Below are 14,288 nucleotides of genomic sequence, written 5' to 3' on the forward strand. Positions count from 1 at the left end.
CTTTGGAAATGAGTTTTTCTCTGGGGAATATTCTTCTCGGATTCTATGATGTGACTTGTGATACAGATGGCTGATATGGTTCTGAATGAACTATAAAAAATCCTGAACTAATCTGAATTAGCCCCGAGATGAATGCTAAGTGTGTGTGTGTGTGGGGGGGGGGGGGGGTGTAAGGAGCACTCATATGGCAATGTATCAGAAATAGCACATTGTATGGCCATTTTTTGGTACCATCTTCTTAGAATCATGTTCAGCCATCAGAGTCCAGTAAACTCATAGGCAGGCATTTCTGAGCTACACTTTCACTGCAGACATCCTCTCTAATGATCACTGCACTATCCCATGGCATGATGACAATACAGACAGGGTCTGATGCCTGGGAACTGGCATCAATTTCACTGATACTTGTCTTCAGTCTGCAAGGATGTGCAAACAGCTAGAAGCATAGCAGTGTCCAGAGAGGCAAAACCTGAAGCCTCAGAGCTACCAGGTATCTGAGTCAGGGGCTGGACATGCACCTCTGCTGTACTGAAACCCTTAGACATAGGGTAAGTGGACAGAGCATGAGAAACTTTGGCAGCAACCTATGCATCTTTTTCATAGTGGGCTCTATTTTAGATGTCTACTGGAATAAGGTGATGAGCTTCAGCAGATACAGCAGCCTGGATGGTAAGGAACTGAAGCTTACATATCTTTGTGTAAGCCTAAAAAGTCGACTCCATTATTTTTAATGTCCTCCTGCTGAATCTCCGAGAAAACTCATAAAAAAGATATTTTGTGGTTAGGTCCCAACCAGTGTATACACTAAGAAAGAAGTCTTTTTGAGAGATCCAGCAATTTGCACATATAAAGTGAAAACCTCTTCTAGGGCAGATGTCACAAACCACCAACAGGATGTTGAGAATTCCCCAACCAAACAGCTATCATAAAAAGAAGTTATGTCTTACCATAATGTTCCATCTATGTTGTTGATCTTTGTTCATTCATTACTGATGGGTTATCTGTTCCGTCCTTGGAACCGAGCCGGCCTTATATCAAGCTCATGTCAGCCAAAAACTCTCTAGCTAAGATCCTACCCACAATGCTCAGATCCGTTACCTCAGATCGAGTTTGCAAGTTGATAGACAAAAGTAGAGGCTATCTCTGGTCATGACAGACCTACGAGAATGGAAGGAGGACCATATGGAATCCACCAGGAACCTCCGGAGGGGGATGGAGGGTGGGGAGTAATGAATGAACGAAGATCAACAACACAGATGGCAGGTTATGGTAAGACATAACTACTTTATCTGATGTTGTTAATCTTCGTTCATTCCTTACTGATGGGACAGAGTCCCCAGCTACCTATAACCCTGGGCGGCCCTCATGGGAAGGACATTCCTAAGCACCATGGAACCAAACGAATCACTTCCTCTGGAGGCCATATCCAATTTGTAATGAAGAATAAAGTTATGGGGGTTGGCCCAAGTCGCAGCTGAGCAAATGTCATTGAGGGAAGCCCAAATGTGGAAAGCTGCTCAAGTTGCCATTGACCTTGTAGAATGGGCTTTCACTTTGTGAGGCAAGGTGATGTTGTTCTTGTTGTAGATGAAGGTAATGTAATTTCTCAACCATGACGCTAATGTAACTTTAGAAACAGGACGACCTAGTCTTGGGTCCAGAAATAATTGGTCTGATTTACGGGTAGATATTGTTCTATCCAAATAAAAATGGATTTGCCTGTGAACATCTAGAGAGTGCAGGCAATACCCCCCCTTGTTAGAATGATTAAGAAATAATACTGGGAGATCAATAGACTGTTGATAGACCTCTCTGACACCACTTTCGGTAAGAAGGAGGAATACGTTCTCAGTGAGACTCTATCCTTATTGAAAATAAGGTAGGGACATTTGATGCATAAGGCTTGAAGTTTTGACAGACGTCTGGCTGATGTGATAGTAACCAGAAACAAGGTTTTCCAAAAGAGGTACTTTAAGTCACATGAAAATGCAGGTTCAAAGGGGGGTGCTGTTAGGGCTTGAAGAACCAAAGCCAGGTCCCAGGGTTGTACTGGTTCTCTAAAGGGAGGTTTTAGGTGAAAAACACCCTTCAAGAAAGTCTTACAGAGTCTGTGTGACATGAGTGAAGAGTCCTGTAAGCCAATGTGGAAATTAGAAATGGCAGCTAAATGAACACAAACAATAGAGGCTGATACCCCAGATTGAAAGAGATCTGATAAATAATCTAATACCACCAAAACTGGGGCTGAAAAGGGGTTCAACTGTTCGTTCGATGCCCATAAGGTAAATCTTTTCCATATGCTGAGATAGGTTAGCCTGGTGGATGATTTATGAGATGCAATAACAATAATGCGCACTGGGGAGGAGAAGTTATTCTGTTTGGCAATCATTGGAAGTGGAGAAACCAAGCTGTCATCTTCAGGTTTGTTAGATTGGGGTGGGTCAGACCCTGCAGATGGGAGATCAATGTCGGAGTTGGACTGAGAATCCATGGTCGATCTAGCAGGTGAGGCCAAAGGAAGGGGAATCAAACTTTTCAGGCCAATATAGTGCAATGAGGATTACTTTGCTCTTCAACTGCCGTGCTTTCTTCAAAAATTGGGAAATGAGGGTAGAAGAGGATAAGCATAAAGCAGACCCGAAGGCCAAGCATGGACTAGAGCGTCTCTTGGTGACTATCCCCGAGGGGGGAATCAGGGTGAAGTAGTTGCTGTACTTGTAGTTGATTGGAGAGGCGAAGAGATGACAGCAAGGCTGGCCCCAGCGGTTGAAAATTTTTGCTGCTATCACAGGATTTAGGGACCACTCGTGAGGTTGTAGAATGCACCTGATCAATTTGTTCACTATCACGTTGGTGGTCCCGAGAATGTGCGTTGCAATTAGAAAGCGGTTGGAAGCTATCGCCCATTGCCATATTCTCAAGGCCTCTCAGCATAACCGGTAAGATCTGGTGCCCCCTTACTTGCTGATGTACCAGACTACTGACGTCTGATTGGATTACAATAGCCTTTGATGGAAGGATTGAGTGAAATGCTTGCAACACTAGTAGCACTGCCCTCAGTTCCAGGACATTGACATGCAAATGAGCCTTTGCCTCCAACCAGGTCCCTTGGACAGAGTTTCCATGACATAGCCCCCCTACACCATCAGGGAGGCGTTCGTGGTCACCGTGGCTTTAGGCTGATGGGGGCTGAAGGGGCGAAACCATTGCTGGCAATTTTGAGACGTCCACCAGAGCAAATCTTGCTTGCATCTCTGAGTTCCACTTATCTGACCAAATCTTGCTTGCATCTCTGAGTTCCACTTATCTGAAAAGATAAAGGATGTTTTAGAGGTTACCACTGAGTAAGAAGTAGCCACTGAAGAAGTCTCATGGGGAACCTGGCCAGAAGAACAATGCTGATTGAGGCCGCCATCAACCCCAAGAGTTGAAGTACAGATCAAGCAGAAGATTTGTGGTGACAGATTAGTGGCCGAACCGGTTGTCTTATTCTTTGAAGTCTGCGATCCAGAAGAGATGCTGTGCAATTTCTCATGTCCAACAGAACTCCGATGAATTCTAAAGATTGTGCCAGGATCATGTTGGACTTCTCCCAGTTTATAGTGATTCCCAGGCACTGAGCTGTGAGAAGAGTGTAATCCAGGTCTTCCTCTAGGAGACGCTTGGTGGAGGCAGTAAGGAGCCAGTCGTCTAGGTATGGAAATGCCTGGAATCCTTGAAGTATCAGGTGAGCGATAACCACTGCCATGCATTTAGTTAACACTCTGAGGGCTGTAGACAGACAGAAGGGCAGTGCTCAAAATTGGTAGTGACTGGTTCCTATGCTATGGTACCACTTTTATATGGTAATATGCATCTTGAAGATCTATAGAGCACATCCAATTGTCTTCTTCCAAAAGAGGAAGGCTAGACTGAACCATGACCATCCGGAATTTCTCTGTTTTTACAAATTTGTTCAGTGTGCTGAGATCCAGAATCAGTCTCGAGTCTCCTGTCTTTTTTGGCACTAAAAAGAATCTTGAGTGAAAACCGGATCCTATCTGGTCTGGGGGGACCATTTGGATGACTCTTTTGTAGCAGCTTTCAGATTTCGTGTGCTGCTGCTTCCCCTTGACTGGGTGGGAAGTTGGATAAATTTCTGGGTGAAGTGGGACAGAGATGGAAGGGAATGCGGTAACCTCTGGATATTATCCATTGTACCCATGAATCGGTGGTTATGGTTCACCAGGAAGTAGGGTACAAGGAAAAATTATCCTTGACCACTTCCAGAGGTGAGCAGTCGGGCAAAGCTTCAGAACCGCTGGTAGGGTTGCCCAGAGAAAGAATCTCTGGAACCCCGGTTTTGCGGACCTCCCCGGCCCCAAAAGGGGCATCTTCCATTAGAGTTTCCCCCTCTGCCCTTAGGGGAAAACTCGGCATGTGTGTCAAGCAAAGAGCCCTGTGATTTTCTGTGCCACATCTTCCCACTCCTCTGATTTCTGGAGTAGAATTGTTGAGTGGTGGAGTGTTGGACACCAATGGCAGACAGGGTCTTAACATCTCGTTTGCACCTTGCCAGCGTATCCCTAATCTTTAATCTTTGGGCCAAACAATGAAGCAGCCTCAATGGGGGCATTCATAAAGGAAGCCTTAAAAAAAAAAAAAAAGGAATCCGCAAAGGCGCATCCAGGCATGACGTCTCGTGACTAAGCCTGCGCCTGCCGCTCTAGCCACTCCTTCCATTGCGTGTGAAATGAAGCGCGTGGAAGAATTGGATATAGATTCCAGAGTCACTATCTGAGAGGCTACATTGCACACACCTGATCAGAAACAGCTCCTGCCAAGGTTTGAGAGAGTTGATAAGGTCCCTCTGGAGCCTCGTAAAGTGTGCCAAGTAGTTTAAAGACCTTACAGCGAAGGTCAATGAAGCAAACACACCCTTCCCGAGTTTATCGCCCATGAGTCCTTGGTGGACGGATGGACAGTCTGGCTCTCTTCTGCCAAGTCTTTATTGGTTGCAGCCGCCACCACCATGGCATCTACTAAAGACCTTTGGACCAATGAGGATGTTCAGCAGGGGGAGATAAAATTTTGTCAGGACTCAGAGGTATGGCTTCCAAAGTGTCAGGAGCCTTCCATGCACGCTGGACAATGAGCTGGACAAGCTCATTGGCTGGTGGGGTAACCCAGGAGGTAGGGGGGCTGGGTACAAAAGGCCTGCAGGAATATGGATTCCTCTGAGGAAGGGTTGGAGGACTTCCAGTTGCCCCTCTGTCTTAGGATCTCGAGGATGTCACCAAAGGACACCTCATCAGAAGGTGACCTTGGAGACCCTTCCCCATCAGCAAAGTCCGTATCTTCTATTAGAGACTCCTCAGTGCAGTCCATGTGCTTCCTCTTGCATGAAGCCTTGCAAGGGACTTCCTCAGTGGGGAGCTCTGGGGAAGAATGCGAGGAGGGGAATCTCCTGTGGGAGACCAACCTGAGGACCTTGTGCCCGGGGTCCGGTAGTTGTGGCTTGCGACAGTTGTGGTACAGTGGGGGGCAAAGAGTCCGACATGGATGCTTTGCCAGCAGAGGCAAGTGTCCTCTACATGGCCTGGAAGGCCAGACCATCCAAAGAGGGAAGGGAGCCCGGAACAGAGTACGACAACCTCGGGACCGGGGTCACACCCCACTCCGTGAAGCCGACCCCCAGACCAGGAGTCTCAAGAGGGCTGTGGAGCGTGAGGGGAGGAGGATTCCTAGAGGGTGCCATAGAAAATATTGGCATCAAACCAACAATGCCTGCTCCCACGGGACAGCCTCTAGCCTGAGAAGGGCCCGGTGCCCAGTCCACCAAGGGCCACAAGGATGACTCTGGCACCAAAGTGAGGTCTACTGTTGGTGTTGAAGGAAGGGAAGCTGCTGTCAGAGGAAGGGGGCTTCGATGCTTCCCTGGAAGTCGAAGGAGGAGTGTAAGACGGAGTCTGTGGAGAAATACGGTCACCTGCAAGAGGGAGCGCAGTTTTAGATGGATTAGAGAGTCCCTTGGCCACAAGAAATTAATCGACAAGCCGCAACACATTCTGTTCTGAAACGCTCCTGGTCGACCTCATAGATAGACCTGATGGAGATTCTGGCCTGTCTAAAAAGGTGTTGCAGTGACTACCCACAAAAGGATCTAAGGAGGGAAGAGTACTTAGTTCTGGCGAGTTCGTGTAATGCAGAGCCCGGAACAGAGGGTGTCTGCACAAGTAACAACAGTGCCAAAGGGACTGCACCAAGCATCTGCACCACAGAGGGCAGTATCCTAGATAGCATCGGCAAGAACGGAGCCAAAGAAGTCTGCACCAATGATGCCGAAGGAGACTGTACCTGTACAGATGCTGCCAAGAGAGTCTGCACCTACGTCAGCAGTGTCGAAAAAGGCTGCAACAATACTGTCGAAGCCGTAAGTTACTGCACCGGGAACTCCGGTGCTGGTGGCGGTGAAGAAGACATAGCTGGAGTGAGAATAAATTGGGGCAGTGCCGAAGCTGGGGCCGAAAGGACCACAGATGACAGCACCAGGCCCAGCGTTTTCACCATTTTGTGAGTCAACACCTTGTGATCTCCAGAGGGAGATGAAGTGAGTGACCTCGAGGAGGAAAAAGAAGAACGTCTCTTATGGGGTTTAGAAGGAGGGGGTGAGCCCTCCGACCTAGTGATAGCCTGGCAGAAAGTAGTTTTAAGGAGGCCTTTTAGTATAAGTTAATTCTTCCTTTCATTCAGAGTCCTAGTCGAGAAATTTCTACAAATCCCACACGAGTGTGTGGGGGGGGGGGGGTCCACTGAAAGGTGGGAAACATTCAGACAATACTCACACAAATCATGACCATAAGAAAGCGGTAACTTACGGCCGCATTCTGTACAATGTTTGAAACCAACACTACTTTTCTTATCCGACATTGTAATATCAAGGGAGAAACTACAATACTACTAAAAAGTTATGAAACTACCCAGAAGGGTAAAAAAAAGGGAGAGAACGAATTACCAATGATGGTAATGGAGAATTACCTCAAAGGTAAGAAAAAGGGCAGAATTTACTATAGGGAGAGAGTCTCAAAGTTGTGACAGGGTAAGAGAGAGTGAGGAAATGAAAACTTTCTATTCACTAATAGAAAAACTTCAAAAAATTGAACACTTAGCTGAGAGACAAGGCTTGACACAGCTGTACAGCAATGCAGCAAACGAGATCTGAGGTAACAGAGAGCAGAGCATTGTGGGTAGGATATTAGCTCAAGAGTTTTTGGCTGATGCAAGCTTGGTATAAGGCCGGCTCGGTTCCAAGGACGGAAGAGATAACCCATCAGTAAGGAATGAACGAAGATTAACAACATCAGATCAATAGGTACAGCAAAGTACTACAATAAAGTAAGAAAAAAAGGTCACCTACAAGGTACTTACCAACGCAGATGGCAGTATCTGAAAGGTCAAACCTGACACTGGTCTAATATCCAAAAAACAAATTGCATATTCACTGCAGCAAGAAACTAACTGTAGATTGTGCTAGCTGATGCCAGATTTATAATGTCAATGCGCCAATGTCCTAGGGAATGCAGAGTCAATCTGGCTAAGGAGGGTATGGGCGCACAGCTGTGGAAGTTAGGCAACACACTGAACCTCCAGTTGAGGTATAGAGCCCTACCGTGAAGACTGCAACCATGATCCATACAAAGTGCACTGTACTAAGCCCACCCATACGCATCATGAGAACAGCCACACACTCCGTAACAGAGTTATTTTTTTCTTTCAAACTACTCCTTTTGCAACAAAGGGCAAACGAATCACAATGGAGTTCTTACGGACAGTGCAGGCATTAAAGTCTTGCAGGATGAAAGCCTGGCTAACAAACAACTGCAGACTCGCTGATCATGCTCACAGTAGCAAACGCATGAATTCAAATCGAGCTCCAATCTCTACAATAACACGGAGTCTTGTACTATAAGTAACCTGAGGGCAAATCTAAATACTTATAATCTTGTCAAATACACTTTTAATGAAAAAAAATTTCCACTGAAACAGTCGAATAAAAATCACAGGACAGTAATGATCTAAAAACAAATACTCAGAAGTATAACATGACCGTACACAAGCTGCTTCTGCATAAGCATGGCATACAAGATGTACCTGCTGCATTACTGTTATGCAGACCACAGATAACATTTATAAGAAAACAATCTCAAAGCTATACCAACACTTGCACCACTAAAATACAAAAAAATACATACTACATTTTTACTAATACAACTAACATTGATTTATACAAGTATTTATTACGTAGTCTCTTGGAAAATTTGCAATAAACTAAATGAAAACCATTTTACAAAAAAAAAATCCAAAACCAAATATGTGCAGTAAAATGCATGCAACAGCTTGTAAAGGGTAGTGACATTTCTTAACTGCATATATTTTTATCTAGCGTAATGACATTTCTTAATCTGTTTATAAAAAGTTGTCATCAGTTCTAAGGAACTTCTTTCAGGTACTCACCCACCTGTGGAATGACAGCCACTTGACCCCATCACATAGTATTACTCCTGATGTCATTAGCAGTTCTGCAAAGTAAGTAGTTTCAATCCCTTCATCTTCATGTTTTTTAAACTGGATACCAGACGACGTGAGCAGCTCTATAGAATCCTGTGCATACATATCTTCCCTAGAAAAATAAAATACAATTCAAAACATTTCCCTATGCGTTCTACAGCATTAGACCACAAACAGTACTAAGAAACAAAGGCTACAACAGTCAGATGACATCAGAAGAATGAATCATTCATTTTGTTTTCATTCATGATCAGTACAGTTCAACATTACTGTTAATATAAAAATCTATTAAACAAAGCAGTACACCACCTACAACTCGCAAAACATATATGCAAGTACATAAATGTCTATCTACATATACATACAAACACGCCCACACATACCCAACATACCCATATCATCACTGTTTATATGACACCCTGACCCCATGTGCAAACAAATGGGAAAAGGGGCTCAGGATGGATAGATATATATACACCTGAAAATCACTAGACAGCACTTTCATTGAGTGCTGAACAATCCTACAAAGACGAGCAACACAACGTTTGTCAATAGTGAAGTTTTCTTTTTTCTCAAGTGTTTTGCTACCTCAGAGTAGCAATACTTATTTACATTCGGGGGGGGGGCTTTTCCCCCTTACCAAAAAAAAAAATAATAAATACGTCCAAGGTTTAGCAAAAGTTGTTTTGCTCATTTTCGATTGATTGTTCAGCACTCAACAAAAGTGCTGTCAATCGATCAGCATATTATATTTTATATACACACACACACCTATATATGTATGGCAGTATGCATAATATATCACATGAGTGCATATATGTACATCACACAAGTGTGTGTATATTTACATATAGGGCTGGCGTTAGGTGAACTGGAGCCCTAGATGAAGGACCCCATAATGACTCCTTTGGCACCCTCCTCCCTCAAGAAGTCATTAGTTCACTTGTCATCAATCAGAAACCGCTACTAAAGGAGCGAATGATAAAAGGCCACACTTGAAGCTCTTCAGGATTTTACCTATAAAGCAAAATGAATTACTTTAAATTACTGGTTCTACTCAAACACGTGATAGACACTGTATAATGTTATTTGAGGCATCTTGCAAGCTTTATTCCCCAACAATGGAAATGAATGCACTTACCATTCAGCAGCAAGTAGAATTTGACCAGACTAGAGCAATTTGTTTATGCTAATCTGAATATTCCCTTACTACAGTGTTCTCGCGCCCTTAGCTTTCTGCTAGTATCAAGTACTGACGGCACAGATCCTCGAGCAAATTCACATAAAGGAAAATACGAAGAAAGGAAAGAAATGATTTAAGTTAACAGATTCTACATGTAAACTAGGCAAACTGACCCAGCAGATCAGAGGATTAGATGGACTATACCAAAGATCAATGGATTACAGCAATATGCAGACATCCAAACCAAACTTTGGGTCACAACTAGCACACCACTCTCAAGCTAAATTCCACTTTAAGTATGCCATAAAGAAATGGAAACACTGAGATTTCTCAGCTACGATTAGCAAACAGTTCTTGCTGCGTATGCACTGCAATGGACAGTTTATTTACCATTACTGATGAACACAATGGACAGTTTATTTACAGTTACTGATTAACACTATTTATGAAAAACAGTCTCCTTTCATTAACTTAAAGCAATTTTACAAAGCTTTCAGAAAGAAGCTAAAAGTGACAATGCACATAAAGCTTTTACTCTGATAACTCCAGACGAGAACAAGCTAGACAGACAATATGCAAGATGATAATGAACTCTGTATTCGCTACCGAGACTTATTTTTCTATCCACAACAGTCGTAATTTGTCTACAATGTTTACTGGACTCCAGTGGAATAGCAGCATTTTGCCAAGACTAACCATCTTTCACAAAAAAAATGATATCTGGCAAGACCTAGTAAATTCAATTACCTAGGTGCTCCAAAGTATTACGTACTACTCAGTGAAAAAGCCCAGAAGCTGTCAAGAGCAACTTCTTAACTATACAATGCTCCCTGGAAGATTCACAGTAAATTTGCTGTAGAGAATAGTTTTCATCTATTTTACTGTTTTTGCATATTCCTGTACAAGGATTTATTGTTAAACTTTACGGATTCTGACTACACTTGAAGCTAACAAGTAAACACTCCAGTTGTAACTTTATAAATGTATTTTAGAATACCAATACTGATTAATTACTGACCAACTACAAAGCTGACTCTGTGGTGCATACGGCTGAAATCATAACTACAACCAAGTTAACAAAGGCTCACTGGTGTGGGTGCTTGAGGAACCAGCTTGAGAGGGATGGGTGTGAGCAACCAATACTGATTTGCCCATCACAAAGGGTAGGAGTTTTTTAATACATTTGTTAACTGCAGTAGAACACAGATACCTGTGGGCCACTTTCAGGTTCACCCAGAGTAAAAAAAGAAAAAAAAATTACATGAGGAGCAAGAGTAATAAAGTAACAGACAAATTACATAGTATAACAAACAGTCAAAGCAACCTGATAGAATATGATAATGCAGGTTTTCTGTGCACAGTAGCGTCATCAGTTTAAATTCAGCATTATATTCCAAATAGATTAAACAGCCCAGAGCTAATGAACATCTTAAGGTTAATTTGCCATTTTAATGGAGGCTTATGTGGAGGCATACAAAGTCCATCCAACACTGCCTTTGGCATGGCATTTACATTTTGTTTAGTTGAAGAAATGAGCTTTAATTCCTTTCTGAATGCAGTGTGTGTCTCTCTCTTACTAGTTTATGAATGACTTCCCATATTTTTGGAGTCATAACAGAGAGAGTTTTCTATTTGCTTTACTTTGGTGAATAGGGTACAATGGTATAAGAACAGTGACCTAAGTTTACAGGGTGGCTGCCCTTTTAACAGTCTGCTGGTAAAATATAGGAAAGATTCAATACTGATGATTTAAATATTGTGGAACCTCGGTGTTCTGTCCTAGGGGTATGAGTTATGAATCTGCAGATGTTACTGGAGATTGACTGGAGTACAGAGATGCCCTTTTTGGACATGAATGGTCCATATTCCAGTTGTGGAAGGAGGACCCCACACCCACAGCAACCCTACCATGAGGTGACAAGAACTGCATTTTTTTGTTTTGCACATGAAAGCAGTTTGTTAACTTCAACTTTGGTGACCTGGATTGGAGCTAGAATTGAGGGAGTAGGACAGTATGTTAAATAATCCACATCGGGCAGAGAGAACAGTCTACTGGCATGAGTTTCGCACCCTCCTGCCTGACCTGAGAAAAAGGTTAATGAACCAAGTTTTCCCTCTGAAAAGGAGAAAAAAAAAACTCCCCAAAGGGGTGATGTAGGATAATAAATCAAACAGAAAATTGTAATTGGGGAGGCTTGATGGTCAGATTAGTGAAGACAAAACTGTCAATACACTAAATATAAAGTTAAAAAAGAGAAAAAAAAAGTTCCAAAAGTTTCAAACAAAGTGAACTACACTACCACATACATGCACAGATGAAACCAGAAATCAAAAATGTGACGCACTTCCCACAGAAAGCATTGAGCACCACTACATAAATATTTTGATGGTTTTAAAAGCATCTTACTATAAAGCTCTGAAACAGTTTTTGGTCCTCCTGTCTTCATATTACACCCTCCACACAAATTTCTCAAAACAGCAAAGCTGTAGCTGAAAACACCTGTACACTCAGATGAGTGCATTTTTTTTCTGATGATCTCTAAGACACAGCACTGCTTGTACAACACAAAATGTTTCTTTAGCCATGCAAAATTCTGTTAACAATAAAGATGTGAACACAAACTGTCTAGTATCAATCTAAAAGCTCTATGGCATGACTTGACAATAAAGGTCCATGTGTTGAATGTGTTCTGTTCTGACAGAATAAACTCTTCTTTGAGCTTAATTTTTCTACTCAAAGTCGAAAGAACTTGATGGAAATGGCACACATTTTTTAAACAACTGTGACGAAAGCAGTACAGAGAAGTCTATAGCATCATATATACATGGCTGCAATTCACATTATCAAATTGCCTGCATGTTGATAGAGTGAATGACTCTGAAATGTGATCGAGTGTTCTGTTACTCCAAAGTTCAATATTTTACATGAGCAGAATATCAATTACATGCAGGTAAGGTACGTGGGGTTCTGGGAATTTAATACCAAAACCTTCATATATATGGTTTCGGCATGAGTCAGTGAGAGTGTTTGTGAAAGGGCAGGGTGAAGTGAGGGCAAAGCTACAGTGTGTGCGTGCATGTGTATACACACACGTGTCGATGTGTATGTGTGCCATTGGTAGCGTTATGGACAGGATTTTTGAAAGGTTAAGTGCAGGGTTATAGGCAGACAGGTATTAGCAAGGTGGGCACTGGGGCCTAACCCTGCAACTTACCTTGCAAAAACTCTTTCTGGAATACTACTTACTCATACAAATTTGGTCTGAATATGTGGTAGGAGTTTGGTGATCTGATCACAACAAGAAACTACAAGTTTCTTGTTTTAGATGTTTTGAGTTTTGCAATACATTACATTTTGAAATGCTGGCATTGGTTTCTACAGTTTCTCCACCCCACTCTTTTTTGCTTTTGCTCCCCTCCTGTCCTTCTGGTTTATCATCCAGCTCCCTGGCACTAGCCTCTCCAGGTCTACCAGCCATCTTCTTTGCCACCCCCCACCCCCAAACTTTATCCAGTATGGTGGAGCCTGTTGTGGAACCAGGACACGGAGGGCTTGATATAACTGAACTTTGGGGGGGGGGGTTCTTACTTGTAATCTACCCATTCCACCCCAACCTCTACAGTCCCAATGGTATGCCTTGGGGGTGGGGATACAGTGTAGATATGAGGTACATTGCCCAACCTCTACAAGAGCTCATCCATGTCTCCACCCTAATCCTTTTTCTCTTTTTAGGCATGACTGCCATGTGTCATCTCAAGTCTTCACTAGGGAGTGTCACCAAAGACCACCACCCACCCTGGGATGGCTACACCCATCCCTCCCTGTCGCTCCATCAGTCACCTGAGCTGCTAATCAAATCCAGGTCACCTGGCCCTTAGTCACAGCTTTATCCCTCTAAGCCACTACAGCAACATCAATTTCTTCAGTTTTGATGCATTTGCATTTTGACAATTAAATACTATATATATATATATACACACACACACACACACACGCAAGTATACATATGTGTGTATGTGTATGGTTTAAGTAGCTGCAATTAAAACAAACATTTGACTATATGCCTTCCAAGCACGTTTTAAGAGTTAGCAAATTAAGTAATGCACACAACTCCTCTATAGCAAATCTAAATAAGTCAAGAATGCACATCACCCTGGCATCTAATAGTTCTAACACTATCCGATATATTGTCAAGTATCTTTGATGCAGAGGCCCCTCCCTCCTCTTTCTATGCTCTAGTTTCTAACTTCATGCCCATTAACTTAATTAGTATTCATGATCAACAGTACATCTCACTTGATTCAGCCAAGGTACTTTGGTACAATATACACAATGACATTACCCACTAAACATAACATCAAGCTTCAAAGGGTTCTAGCGTTCTAGTAATCTCCATTTTGCAGCTAATGCTGATGACTAACCAGTCTGCTAACAGCTGTTAATTATACAATGACTGGCTATTCACATTCAAAAAGGAGCATGCTGACTGGTTAGCCCAACCAGTGTGCCCATTGTAAACTGAGAATATACCTACGATAAAAGTCCAGCTGCTGAAGT

At 42.8% G+C, this 14,288-nt stretch overlaps 1 protein-coding gene across 1 annotated transcript in view; it reads right to left on the reverse strand.

The window, feature by feature from the left end:
* Nucleotides 1–14,288, reverse strand: part of CNOT7 (CCR4-NOT transcription complex subunit 7) — a 586,377-nt gene that overhangs the window by 245,004 nt on the left and 327,085 nt on the right. Inside the window, exon 4 of the mRNA XM_044063495.1 lies at nt 8,498–8,659. Coding sequence (XP_043919430.1) covers nt 8,498–8,659 — 162 coding nt within the window. The remainder of the gene's footprint in view (nt 1–8,497; nt 8,660–14,288) is intronic.

This window comes from Protopterus annectens, chromosome 2.part1, assembly GCF_019279795.1.
Source record: "Protopterus annectens isolate FY-2018-M chromosome 2.part1, PAN1.0, whole genome shotgun sequence".
Lineage (NCBI taxonomy): Eukaryota > Metazoa > Chordata > Ceratodontiformes > Protopteridae > Protopterus > Protopterus annectens.